This window comes from Papilio polytes, unplaced genomic scaffold, assembly GCF_000836215.1.
Source record: "Papilio polytes unplaced genomic scaffold, Ppol_1.0 DF823691.1, whole genome shotgun sequence".
Taxonomy (NCBI): domain Eukaryota; kingdom Metazoa; phylum Arthropoda; class Insecta; order Lepidoptera; family Papilionidae; genus Papilio; species Papilio polytes.
Genome location: NW_013525513.1, coordinates 3324623 through 3344414, shown reverse-complemented (window position 1 = coordinate 3344414; position 19792 = coordinate 3324623). Strand labels below are relative to the sequence as shown.

Sequence of the window (19792 nt, the reverse complement as noted above, 5' to 3'; positions counted from 1 at the left end):
TTGTAACCTGAAATGAAACATTTAATTGTAATATTAAACAATACTTGTATAACACAATCAGTCGACATAGTAAATGGTACAATCGAGAAACATGTTAAAATAGATCCGAGGTTAAAGAAACGCATCGGTATTGGCTGGCTCATACAGAAATAGCGACTATGTTTTCTATGAATAATGATTTTCACGTAAACTTATTTACGACTGCGACTTGCAATTTTGTTTCCTTCGTATGTAATCTTTTACTTAAATCTTCAAAATTACATTGAAGATCTGACACTGTTAGGTACCAATTTCAAAGAAAATGCTGAAGTTCTTTTTACAACTTTACTTTGTAGTTAACTCTTTTGTTAAACTAAAATACTGGCTGAAATTATTGTAATAATAGGAAAAAAATATTTTCGTGTTGTCTAACTTTTGTTTTGTCTTTCATATCAAATGTCACTATGACAAATAAAGGTAAGAATTATAAATAATACAATAACAAAAATATAGGTAATAATTCGTTATATTTCATTTAAATCATTGAATAAACTACACAATACTTTATAGAAAAATAATGACGAATTTGAAACGTGAGATTATCTGAATGACCTTCCTTTGGAATAACAAAGAGACATTACTAGTCATGTTAAGGAATATTTTAATTAGTTAATTCTTAAAAATCGGGGTTCGTTTAATAAATCTTAAGGTTTAGGATGCCGTACTTACGAGTATATCTTGCAGAAAATATTGTGGACGAAGAGAGGAACTCAACAGCGGCAACATCGCTAGCTGTGCATCTGGTCAGCCAAGTGTTAGACGAAGCCTGTATCATTGTTAATGCTGCTAAAGAATTCGGTAAGTTTAAACAAAATGTACTATTTGACAAATTATTCGCTCTAACTTCTATTGTTAAATCACCGAGGTATTAAATAACTACCACAATTCTATCTTTCAGGTCAGCCATGGCGAACCGTATCAAAATTGAACGTTGATACCACAATTGAAAAAGGAAATGATAATTCAACTTTTAGTATTGAAAGAGGTGATAATGATGACGTCAACATCATACACGGATCTAATACGATAGCTACCTCAACCCCACAAAAGTTAACAGGTAGGAAACCTCTTGAAATTTACCGTGTTAAATACGAAACTAGTTACTATGCATTATCTATACATCATCCACTTGCCCTTATCCCTTATGGAGGGTCGGCACAGTATGTGCTGCTCTTCCATACATCTCTATCAGCCGTCATATCTGAATCCACTCCTATGCATTATCTATACGTTAAAACATTTTTTTTCAGATGAAATTAAAAGGAATATAAAAACCGATACATACATCATAGGACAAGGTGACGAGGAAATTTGCACCGTAAGTTTTATTAACTAGTTACCTTTCAATTGTATGAAATATGTTGTAAATTTTTAATATTCGTTTTATTTTAGGAGCAAGATGCGCAAGATCAAAGCGATTTCAATAAATCGACATCTACTTTTATTAACCGTTTATTTGATATGAGTGACGTCGAATATATTGCTGATGACGTAGATAGAACAAATGGATCAAATGAAATATTAATAGAAGAAATGATGAACATTGTCGCATCTTGCGTGGACTCTGCTTTGAGCTTCGTAATTGATAAAGAAAATGTAACAAACGATATACAAAATACTATTGAAACATCTCACAGTAGTGAACACTCCAGCTATTCATTTTTAGACGACGCTCTGTCTCATAATGTTGCTAAAAATATAGCATTCTTAATTGATGATGTGCCTACCAATAGCAAGGACCAGATATCTGATTCAACTTTTGCTTTCGCTGAAGAGGCGGTAAGTGCTTAAATGGTTATGGATTTAAAACGAATTATGATAAATATTAAATAAGTCTTATTTCTTGTATCCAGATAAATGCCAATTTCAATGAAAACACCCAAACGAATGAGATCGAGTATTACGAACATGCTTACGTCACTCTTAATAGTAAGTTTTTTTTTAACTATTACAAAATATTGAGTACGTTTCCATAATATAATAATAATTTTCTATTCATAGGAGATTACGAGCAATATTCTGACGAAGAAGTATTTATACATCAAGATTCAAAATCCTTGACATTGCAGGATGTGGAATTATCCCAAGGAAAGGCGTCTTCATTGAAGTTGCCTACGACTGATAAAGTAGTACGGTTATTTAAATTTTATTGATCTTGTAATTTTTATATCCATAAACGAGGTTAGCTATTTAAATTTAAACAAGAAGGCAGCTTTGTTGGATATCGAACTAAAATCGCATGTTTTGGCAATCATATGGATACTGAATAATTTGTTATGCACTACTTGTAGACGTTTGTTACCTGCCGCTGCCTATACAACTAACTGACAGCTTGCTAGTCAAGAGTGCAGAATAAATAATTGTATTGGCAAAGGGATGCGCCGTGCAAATTGTACTTACTCAGTGCATACGTCACACGTATAAGTTTTATAAAATGTTTTAATATTGAGTAAACAAGATCTAAGTAGGTGAAAGACGTTGGTACCGCACTCTGATATTATTGTCTCTAGTAGTATCATGCTGGTCGCAACATACATGCTGTTATAAGAGTCACTGTAGGCAGAAACAAATTCAAAGACTCTTCGATATTTTATTGTTTCGTCTTGTCGCGTCAATACTGCGTTTGTTGGCAAAGTCTAATATGCGTTCTTAAATTAAGGAGAGGCAATTGGAATAAATCAACTATCATTGTCGCTAGGATTACAAAGACTTAGCGACGACGTCAGCGGTATCAGCGTCCGCGGTGTCTCGCAAGAGCAGCCTGGTGCGCCGCTGCCGGCTGCAGGGTGCGCGGCTGCTGGCCTGCCTGCGCGGCTGGTGGTGGCGCCGCAAGCTGCCCGGCAGGCACAAAGTATGAATCACTCTGATCTACCTTCGGTGCTTGATGACTTTGATAACCCAGTGTTGAAACTATATTGTGTATGTCAATTCTATTGTGACGAGTGAGTGACTTTGTTTTCGATGTAAATTTTTACCCTGCTTCTCTTAGAGTTGGTTACAGTCAGTCAATGTTCATTCTTTAGCTATTGTAGGGACGGTAGTTATGTTAATTTGTTTGTTTTAAAATGATCCTCAGGTGCCTCGTATGCCGGGCGCGGTGCGTGGCCACTGTCCCCTATCTCCCTCCTCCAGGCTTCGTGCGGCGAGTCTGCTGGACCACCGCCTCATCCGCTCCCCGTCCCCCTCGCGCCCCATTATATGGAAGTTCAATACGATCAATGAAACTATTGTCAATTCCGCGCAATGGAACGAATACACAAACCAGATTAAATCCGAGGATGAAAACTATTAGTGCGTTCAAATTTAATTTAACTACTTTCAAATGTCTTTTTTTGCTTTAATAAAATTATCAAATTCTATCGATTAAATTATTTTTAACATATGAAAGATGATGAAATTATTCAGCTGTGACTAATATAATAAAAATGATACTATTAGCGAGCTTCTTGTGCGTTTACTAAAATTATTTAGAGAACTTATTTTTTAAAAGACATTTAGGTACTTGCTTACTTCTTATTAGTTATAAACTTTCTATTCTATTTACAGTCATATATTTTATACAATAATAACGAAATTCTTTGAGTAATAGTCACCTGTATGGAATAATACATATATCTTTAAAAAAATTAAAATACCAAAATATTTTTATGTTCTCTACTTTTACTGATTTTAATAAGATTGCAAGGAAATTTGTCATAACTAATACCTGTTGCCACCTTACATTCAATCTTATATACGGAATAGATCGAAATAGTTAGCGTAAATGTAGATTTAACGTTTAGATTCGCTTCACTTGGTACGTACGGCCGACACGTTAGAAATGTTTTTGTCTCTTTCGCACCCGCGGACGTCTCCGGATTTCAAAGACGCAACGGAAAACAAGTAACTCCACCGAAAATAGAACGGTTGCGGATTCCTGGGCTAAATCTCAAATATCCAGACGGGAGCGCCATCTGAGCCAGTTAAAACAGTCAAGCGAAAAGTTCTCGAGCCCCACTTCTTGTCTGAACGTCTGCCAGTGAAGACCGGGAGGGAACCAACTAACACCACACAAAATGGTGAGTCAACTACGACGCCAGTGGGACTGTGAAAAGGAGTTCAGTGAAAATAGCCAGTTACTAAAACACAAGTGTCTCAAACCGCGTAAATAACTCGTGATACAAATTCCGCAGACCGGAAGCTTGCGAGCGTATATCTAGTACCAGCAATAGTGATGTGCTTAAACGACAGTGAATAATTAATATCGCATCTTATTACACGGATAACACACACATACACCAACAGTGACGTGACGCAACACAAAACTTAAATACACACATCCTAATAAAGTTAAGTTAAAATGAAAATAACGAAATGTTTTAATCATTTTTCAGAGCGACCTCAGCAAGAACGACATCGAAAGTGAGTATTCTTTTATTATATTATATTACCTATAACGAAAAATATACATTCTCTGAAAACAGGTTAAGCTTCACTGTTTATAGAGTTATCAACTTTTAGTATATAGTTCTATGTTCAGAAAAGAAATTTCCTTTTCAGGAATAGCATCTGTAGCTTAAGTATCACTTTTCAGGATTTAAAACTTAAGTTTTGATTTTGTACTTTAACGTAAGACATAATCGATAACCTGTTACGAAACATTGAAGAAAAGTAATATAAGTTTCTATGTATAGCTGAAAATTGTCATAAAAGGTTGCGTTGCTAAGAGATGCCGGTCGGCGCCGGTTACGTCGAGCTATGCGCGCGCGTTCCAAATTTAAACCATTGCGTCACGTGATACAACGCCCGCCCGCCCAAACAGAGAAACTCCGCTCGAATTTCAGCGCGAGACTGCTATCGGTTTTAGGCCAGTGATCGCCTGCAGATAATAATGGTTATTGTTATTTGTTTTCAACTTATTGGAAACTTTCTTTTTCAGAATAGTTATTAACCGGTCGGTCAATATCAAGGTCAATTTTCGGATGAATTTCAGTTAGGCTTTTGCTGCGGAAACTTTATTATCAAAGATCTTCATAAAAATGTTTTTTGCAGTATGCAATAAAGACTTAGTTTTTGTTTCGCGTTTTATCGGTTCCTGATCTTTTGTGATCGTATCACCATTATCAAATCTGAAGAATTTTTATATCTGCGGATAGCTATAGGTTTGTCTGTTTACCAATGCTTTATGAGGTCATATGAGGTTTCTTATTTTCATTTTTTCATATCAACTTTAATTACAATAATAATTACGATTAAATACAAACTCAATCAACTATTCTTGGAAAAGTGTAATCAGATTTCTGAGTTACTTTCGGAATAATTTAAAATCGATTTATTTCTTTCTGATCAACATTTAGAAGAGCTCAGATTTGTGCTTCGTTTTAGCACCTGCGACGAAACTGGGCCACCGTCACAACCGGTATATAATTAGAATGTGACTCACGAGTTCACAGTGAACATATTGAAACGTGGAAAGGATATTATTCTGGGCTCGCCCACGCCACCTCGCTACGTACCTGATTTAACTATAGCCAATTTTCTGGAACCTTTCCACTGCTGTTTCGTTTTTGACAGCTACTTTATTTAGGAATAACTTTTAATAACGCTTTCAAAGACAATTCAAAATAAAATACTAGATAATGCAAATAATTTTGAATATGATGGTTTTACTTGCATTTATTTTATTATAGTATAGTTATCTTATAAAACTTGATTGTTGTTTGAATAGGGGCATCCTTCGCCTTCTCCATCTACGACTTCGAAGGTAACGGCAAGATTGACGCATACAATGTCGGCGACATCCTGAGGGCGCTCAACTCCAACCCCACTCTTGCCACCATCGAGAAACTCGGCGGCACCAAAAAGAAGGGCGAGAAACAGCTCACGGTAAATGTCTTTTAATCTTTGTAGTCACTTTTAGTAGAAGACAATATTAAAATTACAAAATGATACAAAGGAATTATTTTTTACAGAAATAGTTAGAAGTTAGAAAATATAGTTTTAAGTTATTGGACTTGAGAAAGACAATTTAGATGTTATTGCAATATTTGGTTTGATAACATTTTCAATTGAGATAATTAATGAAGATTTTATAGGAGCATGTACAATTCTTCTGACTGCATTCTTTGTAATACTTAGAATGCATTTTTATACGGTCTTGTTTCAGCTCGAAGAGTTCCTTCCCATCTACAGCCAGTGCAAGAAAGACAAAGACCAGGGTTGCTACGAGGACTTCCTGGAATGTCTGAAACTGTACGACAAGGCTGAGAACGGTCTCATGCTCGGCGCTGAGCTCACACACACCCTCCTTGCCTTAGGTAACACGCAAACGCTACCGTTTTCACTCACGAAACAACTATTTGCTATCTCAGATTTTTCAAAAGGTGTTGGAGGGATGACCAGTGTATGATGACTATTAAGCAGCTACCTCACAATGCTCACGATCAGATTGTGTCAATAAAAGAATCAAAGATTGTGAATATCGATGGCCTTATGCCATCGTTTTCTTTCTTTTCTTTCACGCAAGTTTGATTTGATTGGCTAATATAGCATTTTGAAAATGTCGTTCATCATAACACTCTAAAACAACCTTGCAACAACCACTTAAAATGTAAATTGATGCATTGTTCGTCGGAGTTTCCTAATCTTACGTAATTCGTTTAGTTACTGTTAAGTAAAAGACAATTTGGATTTAAATGAGAATTCTGTACGGAATTGTAAAAAGCCTTTTAGTATTCATTGGATTTGTGTATTCACTTACATGTCACACTTTTGTACACACTGGATTCAAAGAGTATCCATGTTCCTCGTGGATTAATTGATTGAATGGATATTAAATGCATACCAATATTTATAGGTGAGAAGTTAGAGGACAATGAAGTAGCGGAAGTCACAAAGGATTGCATGGACCCTGAAGACGAAGACGGCATGATCCCATACGCATGTAAGTATAAATATTTGTCTCTAAAGTTGTATAGCTACAACTACAACTACAGCTACAACTCAGACAAATTTTTGTAGTTTTAAAATTTCATGATAAGATATAGGTAAACATGCACGTTCTCCTTTTGTATATCAACTGTATTTTGTATACGTTCATCTTTTCCTAGACAGTTTGTAGTCAGAGTTAACCAAAGTTTATAAATCCCTGACATCATCGATCCGGCTAAGGACATATTCAAAACTGTTGTATTTATTTGTATGGAGGAAGTGATAATTTTAGCCGACGAAGATGCGAGTTCCAGCCAGTATTTAGTGTAAATAAACTAAAACTATATGGATTTTTGTTTAGTGTTGTTTCAATGTTTGTCTGAATCTCTGGTTTATACATAAGCATGTATTATGTATTTAAAATCCACTATCCTTTTAAATGTCTGAAGTATTTTGTCCATACATCTGTTGAGTGAAACCTCAATTATATTATGTTGAGGCTGTGTATAAATATATTGTTGGCATGTAAATGTAGTATACATGTTTGTGTTTGTCCCCGTGTCTTATTGTTTGTCCGTTTACAGCATTCCTGAAGAAGGTCATGGCGTAGAAGATCAAAATATCGTCATATCTTTAGTTATAAGATCGTAAGTGGATAAATTGAGGCCGCGTGAATTGCGCAAATCTTGCAAAAGCTTTATCATCTCGAGTTATATCTTTATACTTTCGTTATCTTCTACGCTTTTATAACATCTGCTTATCTTTTTCTATCTATCTTAATTCACGATTCTTTTTTAAAATACTGCTAGACTAAAAATGTACCATAAAACTGAGGCTTCTTAAGTTTAAAACTGCTTTAACGTTGCGTTCATAATTTAAATTAAAAGCCATTTATTAAATTTCAACATGATGTAGATTCTAAAAGAAAATTAGATACAGCTTCCCGTAATTTTTTAAAACATTAAAATACTGTTTTTGTTATAACTAAAGCAAATAGCCATTTAAAAAAAACTAATAAATTGACAAAAGCTTTCCAAAATTGGGACCAACTAACTTAACAAGAGTATCTTGAAATTAGGTATAAAATCTTATTTAATCTTTGGCAGGTTTTCTTCAAAGATTGTGCAACAAACCAGTGACAGCCCCCGCCGCGGCGCCCGCCCCCGCCGCGGAGAGCTAAGCGCCGCGCCGCACCGCACCGCCGCCCCGTACGCACATCTTAGATACGGACCCTTTTTATACGAACATCACATCTTAATATCTTTTTGTACAATTGACCTGACTGTACATAATAAAGTAAGATTAAAGAAACTACTGTAAACGCGTGTTGTACGTGTCTTTTTAATAAACTTTTATTATTATTTTATTTAAGTATCTACATTTATAACGACAAAACACAAAAATACCGTAAATTATTTTATAATAAACTGTTAAAATTTCTGCCGTGTATTATCTATATTTGATTGATTTGCTTTCGAGAATGATGAATACAGAGCTTTCAAAAGTTTAATACTACTAAATAAATAAATTTATAATTAAACATTGAAATTTAATAACAGTTAATGGCTTAAACTTAAAGAAATAAAAAATGATACTTTCTTGTATCATAGTGTGTGCATCCCGAAATATTCGTACAATAAGATTCTGTAAGTGTAAGGAAAAGGAAGTCAGTAAATTAACGAACTGAACAACGTAAACAGACCATTAAAGTACCCATACGTATGTATATAGCTACAATACCAACATATAACATCCTACCCAATTATTTGCAAAAGATACCATACAACTTTAAGTTCAAAAATTGTCAGGACAGAATATTTTTAGCAGAGCTTTTTGTGGACAGGTGAGCCTTTTTTATTTAAGTCAAATCAATTGTAATGCAGCAAAATACAAAGCTCAGATTGGTAAGTTAATATGGTAAGGTCCAATAATATAAAAAAAGTATCTATCTATGAGTTCAAACCTCGGTAGATTATTAAATAGTATTTTTGAAATGAATGCTTCGTCATTGTAACTAACAAAGTATTATTGAATTTAGAATGCGGATTATTACTATAATAAGTAAGTTTAGTAGACCAACTTAATTATTGCCTAAATTAAAAGAATAACGAACAATAGAAAATTCTTTTGCGAAGAGTATTAGCAGATTATTGCTGAAAACGCCGAAAATGTATTGAGCATTAGTTAAATACGTAATTAATAGGAAAATTTAATTTACGACAATTACAACAATCAGTTAAACTTTAAGTTACTGACGTCTGAAATAATAAACTAAAACTGTAAAAAAAGATGCATTAACGCCACATCTAGCCATCTCGATTTTAAAGAGAAACAAGTGGGTAGGAAACCATTTGCCAAATTGTCTGTCACAACGCGCCAAAGAAAATGGCGCGGAAACTCTTTTCCGACATCAATAACAAAAGTTCGGACAGGTTCGGCGGCGCCTCGGCAACGTTCGTAAGTTTGACGCTGTGGAAGACACCGACGAGTTAAAAATTAACCATAATTTCAGGGAAATACGAATTAACATTTAACGAAAGTAGTAATATTATTATAAGAATAAAATCAGTTTAAATGGAAATTTTATGTTATTAAAAATGAAGAAATTGAGTAACTTATTATTACTGTAATATAAACAAAACTTTTTTTTTTTAGAAAAATCAAAATACGTACGTCCATCTTAATGTTTTATTTAAACCTTTAATCAATGTACGTGAGCATACAAGTGAATTTAAAAAAGCAAATCGATTTAATTTTTGCACGCTAAGGGAACACAAAACTAAATGATGGCAACACTGAGCGTGTCTCCTCGCGTAGCGCGAAGTTGTCAAACGTAGTTGTCTCGTGCGGGCGCGCGACTATAAAGTTGTGTTCTTTATATTACCGTAGCGATTATTTTTAGCGTCTTTTGCTTTGGCTGTGTTTACGTAGTGCGATTAGTGATAAGGTGAGGTGTTTATCAGTGTACAACTATTTACAAGTAAGTGAATACTTAGAAATATAAAAAATTAAAATTAGGGAGTTATTTAAAATTTTCAAGTACCTTTTGTGCGCACTTATCTATTGAAAATATCTTAATTACATTATAATATTGTGGTTCAAGTATTCATTTTTAATCGTAATACCTACCTCAGTAATATTTCTATCAGATGTTCTACAAAACTACTCAGTATACTAATTTTCATTATATTAGTTTTTAAATAATTAAATTTTACGGATATCCTTGCAGGTAGAGTGTTTTTCGAGAAAGAATGGAAGAAGTCAAAAACACACCTGCAACCGTTAACAATGTCACTGAGAAACATAATACAGGTAAGAAATATTTTCAAAAATTAAATCCATATTAAAAATGTATCCCTAATTCGCAATGGTTGCAGTTAGTAACATAACATACGGCATTAGTAATTATGTGAACAATTTGCTACATAAGTTCCTACGTGTGGGCCTCGTAGGTACATGTGAAAGATATAGGTACTTTAAAGCTATAGTCCAAAGGCTTATAAAATATCAACTAAAAAATTTTCCTAATGTGTCTTTATGACTTACTATAGTAGAGTGGATTAAAAGAAGTTTTCATAAGAATTAGGGAAGATTTAGAAATGCCGGTTTTAATGTTTTTAAGAGTGTTGATTCCATTATTGCCATAGTGCATTTTAATCATTGTTACTCAACATAACCTGTTACTCTATCAACTAGGGTTGTCAAACATAAAAGTGAGCCATTTTTTAAATAACAATTCACATAATTAAAATTTAAGTAAGCAAAATCCCTTTGCTGTAAGAATTATATTACAATCGTTATGAGGTTAGTCTTATGTATATGTAGTAACTTTTATACCAAAAAGTAATTCCAAAACTACGATTCATACGAAATTTGTGATACACAGACGTATCCCGTATGGTCTAGTGGCTAGGATACCTGGCTTTCACCCAGGAGGCTCGGGTTCGATTCCCGGTACGGGAAATATTTTTGGACAAATTTCGGTTTTTGCCAAAAATGTTAAACCTTTTTTCGCATTTTAGCACACAAGTACACGTACCATGTATATGAATTGTTCACGGCAGCATTGTCCTATTTTGCGTCTGCAGATTTATTTGCGATTTTGACCCGAGTGGCCTTGCATTCGTCTTCAATGTATTCATCTTAATTAATTGTGTCTGATTCATATTGTGTCATCGATATTTATGTCATTCAAATGTGCATTTTTTTTTGATAATCCATTTTAATATGCAAACGTCCTTGAAACTGTTATCAATAACAACGGTTATCGCAGGATGCATTCCACTTGTGTGCCCTTTATCAATGTTACGTAAAGGTAAAAAAAAGTACAAATAGATTTGATTTTTCAATGTTAAAATAATCGGCATTTGGATCCATGAATTTATTCATTATTTTTTATTAATTTGCATAGAGGTAAATTTATCAGAAATGTTATTTCGAGTGTTCAAAAAGTGATTCAGCGTTTAGTAGATTATGAGGTTACGTTGACCGTAGCCCGCACTGCTAATAGATCGTAAGTAGGCGGTTCCTCCCAAAATATACTCACACCTCCATTTCCAACTTTACAATATTGGATTAATGTACAAAATTGTATAAAAATAAAGATGTTATTTATTATATAGCTATATGAAGGATCTATTTATTTAAATAAATCCTTCATATAGCTAAAGGTATAGAATTTAACGAAAAATCAGATATCAACAGTAGACTCTTGTAGTAATGTAGTTCTCTGTATCAATTATCTAGTAGTACTTAGTGGATGGAAAGAAATATAATTAAATTTTCGTTGCTCTATTTCTAACACTGCAACTAGTTTATCTTTGTCACCAGCCTCGGGAAGACCCGTGCGGTGGTTTTATTTAGTTGCGTGATGTAATGCAGCAAAGTTTTTTTTTATGTTTTTAATTTTCAAAAGTAAATCTTCGTGTCAATCTGTGTTGTTGACAGTTCGAAAGATACACAATAGAAGGTAGAACTATATCTACAAATGTTTACGATTTACGTGTAGAGAATCGAGATAAGCGTGCAAGGACAATGTCTTATGTTCAAGAGCTACCGCAGAATTAATTAGTATATGTACATATCTCACCATGCAACAAATGCAAGCATTTTATTCATTTTGTGTTTCGTTAACAGTTAAATTGATAATTAGGTTTTAATACATTGGTTGGTTGGTAACCTTTAGCTACGTAATATTTGAGGTTTGTTTAGGTCATTAGATGTCTTCTTTGATTATTGATTTGAGTACTATAATATTATACACATGTTTTGTTATAGCGACTCTTAAATTAGTAGTAATTATTGTTGATATTTTGCCTTGTGGCATGGGGAGTTGCAAATAGATAATTAGCGTTGTAACAAAAGGTAACAGTCGCGACAATTCGTGGTGATTAGAGGGTCGATGTGGCTGACGACACTTTCTAGGAGAATGCTCCCCGTGCCTGACACAGGCTATACCGACTACGATCTCATGCTCGCCTGGTAATTGTCGAATTGTAATTAGCTAAATTTATGGTCTTTTTCGCGTAATTTACTCCTTCGTCTCCTTTATTTTTTATGTTTACGGCTTTACAAATCAGCGCAGTATAAAATTAAACTTAGGAATATACTGAGTAAAAGCAAATATTAGTACATATTTTCTAAGAAGAAAATCTTTAATGATGGAAGAGCTATAATTTGTCATGATTATACGAAGCTCTGTACAGATGCTGTGGTTAATAACGAATACTTATATACTACTTGCCCAATTATTTATTTTAAAGTAGCACATACTGCGCCGACACTCCTCAGGGAACAAGGCAAGAAAATGATGGATGATGTTATATCGAAAAATTGTAATGTGACGTTGTATCGAAAAATCTCTACATAATTTGGTATTGAAAGTGATAAATTGTTATTGTTATGTATTAATAATTCTTGTTTACGTCAGATTTTTGATGAGAAAAGAACAGACGTGTTTTATATTCTCTTTGGAATAAATGCTAATGTCAAGTTGTCTACAAGAGAAAACTCAAAATGAATTTTAAAACATCTCTTTGTGAATTGTATTATCTCGGAGATTCTTATTTGATTTAATTAGCAAAATAAAATGTAATTCGTAAATACTGTTGTGATTTAAAAGTATTTTAATGCTAAGAATTGACCATGTAACAAGTATAACAACCAGTTTCGAACCCCTATTTTGCAATAATAGTTTTCTAAGTAATAATATGTCGTCGTAACGTCCAAGGTCGTAAGGTCTGATTATTGTTACTTTTCAAACCTGTTAAAATATAAATAAAAATCTACAAGGACTTGTAGAATGTTTAATTTTATTACCACTCATGTATCGTTTAAATTATAAACTAACTAATTAATAAGCGCATGGGCTCTAGTTTAACCCAACCTTTGTGTGTCAAATGCGATCTTTTTATCTTTACAACACAGCAACTTGCTGCACTAACTAGCATAACTGTAGTATCATATAACCTGAGTTCTTGTAGGGGAGCGTGCGAAAAGGCCTTCCTAGTAAAGAAGTAAAATTCCGTTGTACGTGCTTAAGATACGAAGCTTCCTCACTTGACGTAAGCGAGCTAGCAACTATGTGCCTATGTGTCTACTACTACACAAGTACAGTCAAAGAATTAAATTCACTACCCACTTGACTGAATATCGTTGAGCAAGTTGTGACCATAGAAGCTGAAGTTTTCGACCTAGTTGCAATCTGAGTGTCACGTGGCATTTTATCGAAATGGATAGGAAATAAATCTTCTTGACTGTTCATACTTAAATTTAAAGCATTGGAGAAGGACGGTTTTCATTAACTTTGTTAATTACAGTTTTTTTGTTAAAAATTGTACAAATTGATGTCGGCCAGTTATCAACATTTTTTCATAATTAAATCATTGACTATATCCATTAACATTATCTTGATCGATGGCATCTCGCAAGCGTTTATTTACACGTTAAATTCTATTTTAAATCAAAATGTGCAGTTTTCACTTCTTTCTTTATCCTGTGTATTGTACTATGCATTTAATTGTTTTTTTTATTTTGTTTTAAACAGAAATAGTTTTCGGCCTTTATAAATCCTAATGATTTATTAATGACTGCGGAATGATGAGCGTTTATTTTTAATTTATTTGCTTTATCATCTCACTTTAAGAAATTAAACATGTATATTTGTATGAAATTTAAATTCGTTTAATTTGAAAAACATTGTAGATATGGAGTACAATATTAATCTTTTCTGCAGCACGAATCAGGACGGTTATAAAACGTCATATTCACACGCGTGTATTGTTCATTTTTTTCAACTGACAATAGAACTTTGCCTTGCAAATGCACTTTATAAATTACAGTTATACGGAATCGATTGAAAAGAAAAACGACGAAATTGTACAGGTTAGTCTAGCCGTAGGTTTGAAGTGTCGGAACATATAATCATCCCCATATAATAAAAGACGAATCTAAAACATTACTCAAAAGCATTCAAAATGTTACCATATATGATACAAATCGTCGCAACGTGATATTGGGGCCTTGAGGCAATCAGAAGTAATCTTTTTAAATACGCAGTAGGTACAGTAAGGGCTCGATGCAACGTCCGTGTATCGTGTTAATGCCATAAATACAATTAAAGTCACTTACTCTCGTTAACTTTGATAATACGTGTCTTCGCCCCCGCGGCCTCGCGCCATTGTCTCATCTCCCTGACTACACAGCATATTGTGTTGCGACTACATTCCAGGTTTCCAGGAAATTTTTACGTTTTGTCCTTCTACATAAAACATTGTTATACTATTCTATGAGATGGCAAATAGTAATAAGGACTTCATATACCTTTCTGGTCGTACCTATATTAATGGTGTGTGATATAGCAGTGTAGTTATTTAAACAGAGAAATTAAGGAAAATGTATTAGGTAAAGGACACGATTGCTATCTAGAAGTATTTTATCTTTATAACATTGTTGTAATCCATAAAATATTTCGGTGATTTAAAAAGGAAAGATCCACTTCTCTGTTATAAAAGTCGAGCTGTTTTCTAGCTATAAAAGGTGATTCTGATAAGAGTTCATTGACTTATAGTATGCCTACAAAATGTTAAGATAAAACAGTAATAATATATGTTAAGATTTATCGTCTTTCAGATGACCTAAATGTTTCATTTAAATAAATTAACGCTACTTATTTTATTAAGCGTGAGTTAGAAATGTGTCGTAGGCTTCAATTGCTAGGAATGTAAATTAAATCATACGTGCAGCAGTTTATAAAGCATGTATCATACAGTCTTGCCACAACTAGGCTCTGTATTTATTGAGGTCGATTAAAACAACTACCTTGTTACTCTAAGTAGTTACGCTTTGTTAATGAGAGACTATTAATTTTAATGAACTTCGTTCCCCGATACCGATATCCGCGGCGTCCTATTTATAATTTGCAATACGAAAAGCCGCTTTAAAAACATGTTGAAGTAGTTTTTATCACGAAGTCTTTAGGTTCGGATAATTTAGGATACAAGGTTTGGGTGTAGGTAATCCATAGATATCGGTACTCATAGACATCGGTATCTACAGATATCAGTATCCGATGGAGTGCACAAACTCTAGTCGGCCTGACTTGCACTATGAAGTACCAGGACAATACTATCATGGTATAATGTGTTACAGTTGTTTTCGTAAGTCCTTGTTCGCAAAACATACTTATCTTTGTGATTAATTTGGAGATCAAAGGGCCTCATTAGGTCTGCGAGCTCCCGCTGGGAGCGGCCCGAGCTCCTCCCGAAACTCCACAATGAACTCAATTAATGAACTGGAAACTGAACAATACTGTCTTAATAACAGTACTATTTATTGAATTCCTATGCCAATATAAACAAGATTGATTATTCTTAAATGAGACGGATATTTATACTAATTTTGGATTTTATTCTTACCTGAAGGTTTTGATTCGTTTTTTTAAGTGGTACACAATAGACTGTTAGCAAAAACACGTCAAAAACTCGTAACTCGTAACCAGCAAATGTTAAGATTGAATATATGACGGCTGATAGAGATGTATGGAAGAGCGGCACATACTGTGCCGTCCCTTCGAAAGGGATAAGGGCAAGTGGATGATGACGTCAAAAACTCGTAACATGTGGAAATAAGTAAAGCGATGTTCTATTGTTTCATCACATCTATCCGTGTCGCTAATCAACATCCATCTCTGTTATCTATCTAACACGAGGGCCACGCAGTCGCAGTCGCAGCCGTGGTGATTGGTAAATTGCCGGACGAGTTCGGCGCACGCTCACCTCCCACCTAATATAATTTCGAGCTGACTTTTTAATAGCGTCAAAGAGGATATTGCATTTTACATCGCGGAAATGTGTCTACTTTAGGCGCATCAACTTTATTCATGCAGCTCGTTTTGGTTATCAACTAATTTAACTAGTACGTCGCGTTCCAAATTTAAACAAGCTAAATGTTCAGAATGCAGTGAACAAGGAAAAAAATCCATTTACAATGTTCATTCCTTTTTAGGATTTAAATTTTAAAATTATCTAAAACAGAGTATTTTACAATAATGTCCTTAGATAAGATTGTAATCATACCGTTTACGTAAATTCGAAAATCCATTCAAACTCCCTAATTTCGTTAGTTTAATTCGTTTTCGAAGCTCTGAATTGGATACAAATAGAGCCACAATTACCGCCTCCGCGGAAAATACGCACCATTCCGGGGGACAATGACTACAATGGTGGACGATTAGTGCAAATCGGTCGCGACATCGCGTGTCCCTCCTCAATCAGACTGTCAATTAAAAGTTTATTCTAAAAAAACATCGACTTAAATAAGTGCGGGCTTTTTCTTACGAAACATCTGTACAAAGACGGTTTAAAAAGAGTGACTCTACCTACATATGTTTGAATAAAACAAACAGTCCTGTTGTACTTATTTAAGATTGCTTGAGAGTAGTTCTTTAACATCACTTTTTAAGATTAGTAGGAAATATATCATAAAGGTATAATTAATTAAAACATATGAGAGCATAATAATTTTCTTAATTCTGGATAGCTCCTTGCATTTGTCATCTTTTTTTCTAGATGCTTGGTTACACAAGTGTGACTTGTGAATATAGGCTTTGTCGATAGCAGGATAACAATTATAATTCATTAAAATAATATTATAAATGTGGCATTTTATAAGAACGATGACTGTTGACTCACCTATGTCAGACAACAAATGCCTTTGCTCACTGAGTTAAAGGTCTGTCATGAAAAAATGTATTAATTGAGTAATCAAGATATGACATCATTTAAATCGCATGGTGACGTCATCAATTGATTTGAAAACTCAGACATAATCATACTTCATACTTCATACTAATATTATAAATGCGAAAGTTTAGATAGATGGATGGATAGATGAATGTTTGTTAGAGTTTGTAGCCTGAACGGCTGAACCGATTTCGATGAAATTTGGTATAGTTGTAGAGGATATTCTGGAAGAACACATAGGTTACTCAAGATTGTTCTTTTTTAATTCCACGCGGACGAAGTCGCGGGCGAACGCTAGTATAGTTTAATTCCAAAATATTATGTTGGTAGAGATCTTGAATAACTCCTATAAAATAATTTATAGTTTTATAGAATTAATGAATGTATCGATTAGATTAATATTAAATTTATACGCTTTATATGTTACAAGTAAAAGGTAATATTTTGTAGTTGGTTTATTTTTCACGTTTTTTTGTTACCTATATTGAAATGACACAATGGTCTGACCTATGTCGGCTAACATGCTAAATGGTATTTAGGTAAGCCTCGATGATGTAACCTCACACTGGTTTGTTTTCTAACGTGACGCTACTTGAAGGCCAGCACACTTGTAATACAACTTTACGGCACTGCATACTAATTTATCTAATAAATCCTTTAAATGCTTGCATTTTAAATAGGTTAGGTTGTTAAAAATGTTCTTAACAAAATTTTAAGTCAGTGAATACATAAAGTTTAAGGTGACTTAATTGTCTGTTATCGTAATACAGGCGTCAAAATTTGCTGTCTCAGTTTTTTTAATGACTATGAAAGTGATGGCAGTATTTTCAAAATGGAAACTCACTCTAAGAATCAATATGTAAACATCGAATGTCATGTAATAAGAGCTTTGTATTTCATACAGATGCTTGTGGCATACCACAAGAACGATTTGTAGACATCTGAGACATTATTTCATAGGAATTTAACCTTGTATCATTCCAGCATCATACCAATATTATCAATGCGAAAGTTTAAATGGATGGATGTTTGTTAGAGTTTGAAGCCTAAACTGCTGAACGGATTTCGATGATATTTTTTATAGATGTAGAGGATAGTCTGGAAGAACACATAGGCTAATTACTTTCATTTTTTTTAATTTACGCACACGCGGGCATAAGCTAGTTAGTAAAATATAGTTTTAAATATACCTATACATTATACCTTCACTTCACAATATCACATGCATGTGCGATATAATATAATGCTTGTCTATATTTCAAACAGTTTCTTTTATAAGATGTATGAGGTAACTACATTCCTGTAGATAAGATAACAGGAACAACCGGGCCCCTTGTTTAAGAGGGGACATCTGTTAACACGCAGAGGTGATCTTCTGATTACGATAGGTGTTGTGACCTCTGTTTTCAATTAATAGTGACGATGAGTGCTTCGTATTAGAACTGAGCATTTTATTATGTCCTGATCTACCTTTACTGGCAGTTCGCATACGAAGAAAATGTTTTTTTCAATGCAAATTATGAACCAATTGAAAAATAGTTATGCTAGTTATGATCAAAAGATTATTACCTGATTGAAAAGGTTTTTTTATGCTTAGATAATGATATTGTTATCATCGATCTAAACTATTAACTAAATCCCGATTTGATAAAGTTTGGATAACGTAATGTTCGACTTATCGCAAATAAGGCGGTCAATTAAACACTGCCATGATGTTAAACTATAAATAATTAAAAATAAATAAAGTAATACCACACGAGACATAACAAATAAAGACGACAAATTCATTGTATTGGACAGACTTCATCAGATAAGACATGCTTCTGACGTTTTAAAAGAAGACATTATTTGGGTCAAGAAGAGTCATTGAAAAAGTAAAAGATTTCCCTATCAGTATAGATACCTTCGATCCTATGATTGCGTCATTACTCATTTAAAATGTAACTAGTAAGAAAACAAACATAGGTAAATAAGCTAAAAATTGTAATGCCTCATCTTTGGTTGTCCGTGTCTCGGCTTCATTACTCTCCGAGACAAAACTTGTTCACAGCCTCCTTAAGTATAGACTTTATTTAGGTCAAGGAACTACGTTCTCCTTTGAAAAATCTTAAGGTATAATACTGAAAATCATGTAATTTTCCATTATCTATATTACTTTTTACAATAGTATAAAAAAATACTTCCAAATTGATTTGTTAGGTAAAACACGTCTAGGCCTTAATAACTTATTAACGATGCTAAGAGAATACATGTTAGAGATAACGACAAAACAAATAAGAATCGTTTTAATTATAACAATGGGTAATTAAACAGTGTTTCAAAATTACGTTTGCAAAATACGTATATATTGAGATCATTTTTAAATACCACAGGATATTGCCTGGGGTGAATGTGTGTGCGAATATTTAGGGTGAAACAAATCCATTTTCAACCCTCAGCTATTGAATTGCGGAAGTTGAAGTGGTAAAGGGGTTAAAACTGGGGTTGCAAAAGCTGCACGATTCACTACGAAGTCTGTTCCTTTATTTTTTCCGCCATGAAATTGCAAAAAGATGCAAAAAAAGCGAAAAGTTTTTATTGCACTTTCCTCTACATTACTTCTT

At 33.7% G+C, this 19792-nt stretch overlaps 2 protein-coding genes and 1 non-coding gene across 4 annotated transcripts; all 3 read left to right on the top strand.

The window, feature by feature from the left end:
• The first annotated feature begins 723 nt into the window (after positions 1 to 723).
• Positions 724 to 3405, top strand: LOC106104223. Its single transcript, XM_013284194.1, has 8 exons — positions 724 to 837; positions 938 to 1096; positions 1293 to 1357; positions 1432 to 1818; positions 1893 to 1968; positions 2041 to 2168; positions 2738 to 2890; positions 3116 to 3405. The coding sequence occupies exons 4-8, from the start codon at positions 1501 to 1503 to the stop codon at positions 3329 to 3331; spliced, it is 891 nt and encodes a 296-aa protein (XP_013139648.1). The 5' UTR covers positions 724 to 837; positions 938 to 1096; positions 1293 to 1357; positions 1432 to 1500; the 3' UTR covers positions 3332 to 3405.
• Positions 3406 to 3992: 587 nt separating this feature from the next.
• On the top strand, positions 3993 to 8314 carry LOC106104225 (myosin light chain alkali). 2 transcript variants are annotated; one of them, XM_013284196.1, is made up of 7 exons: positions 3996 to 4097; positions 4413 to 4440; positions 5747 to 5904; positions 6185 to 6335; positions 6875 to 6961; positions 7533 to 7595; positions 8055 to 8314. In XM_013284196.1, exons 1-6 carry the CDS (start codon positions 4095 to 4097, stop codon positions 7556 to 7558), a joined length of 453 nt encoding a protein of 150 aa, XP_013139650.1. In that variant the 5' UTR covers positions 3996 to 4094; the 3' UTR covers positions 7559 to 7595; positions 8055 to 8314. The 2 variants fall into 2 exon arrangements, with proteins under 2 accessions (XP_013139649.1, XP_013139650.1); XM_013284195.1 differs by lacking the exon at positions 7533 to 7595 and having other exon boundaries at positions 3993 to 4097.
• A 2525-nt stretch (positions 8315 to 10839) lies between these two features.
• On the top strand, positions 10840 to 10911 carry Trnae-uuc. The gene has a single exon. It is a non-coding gene; the product is annotated as a tRNA-Glu (tRNA).
• Positions 10912 to 19792: the final 8881 nt, after the last annotated feature.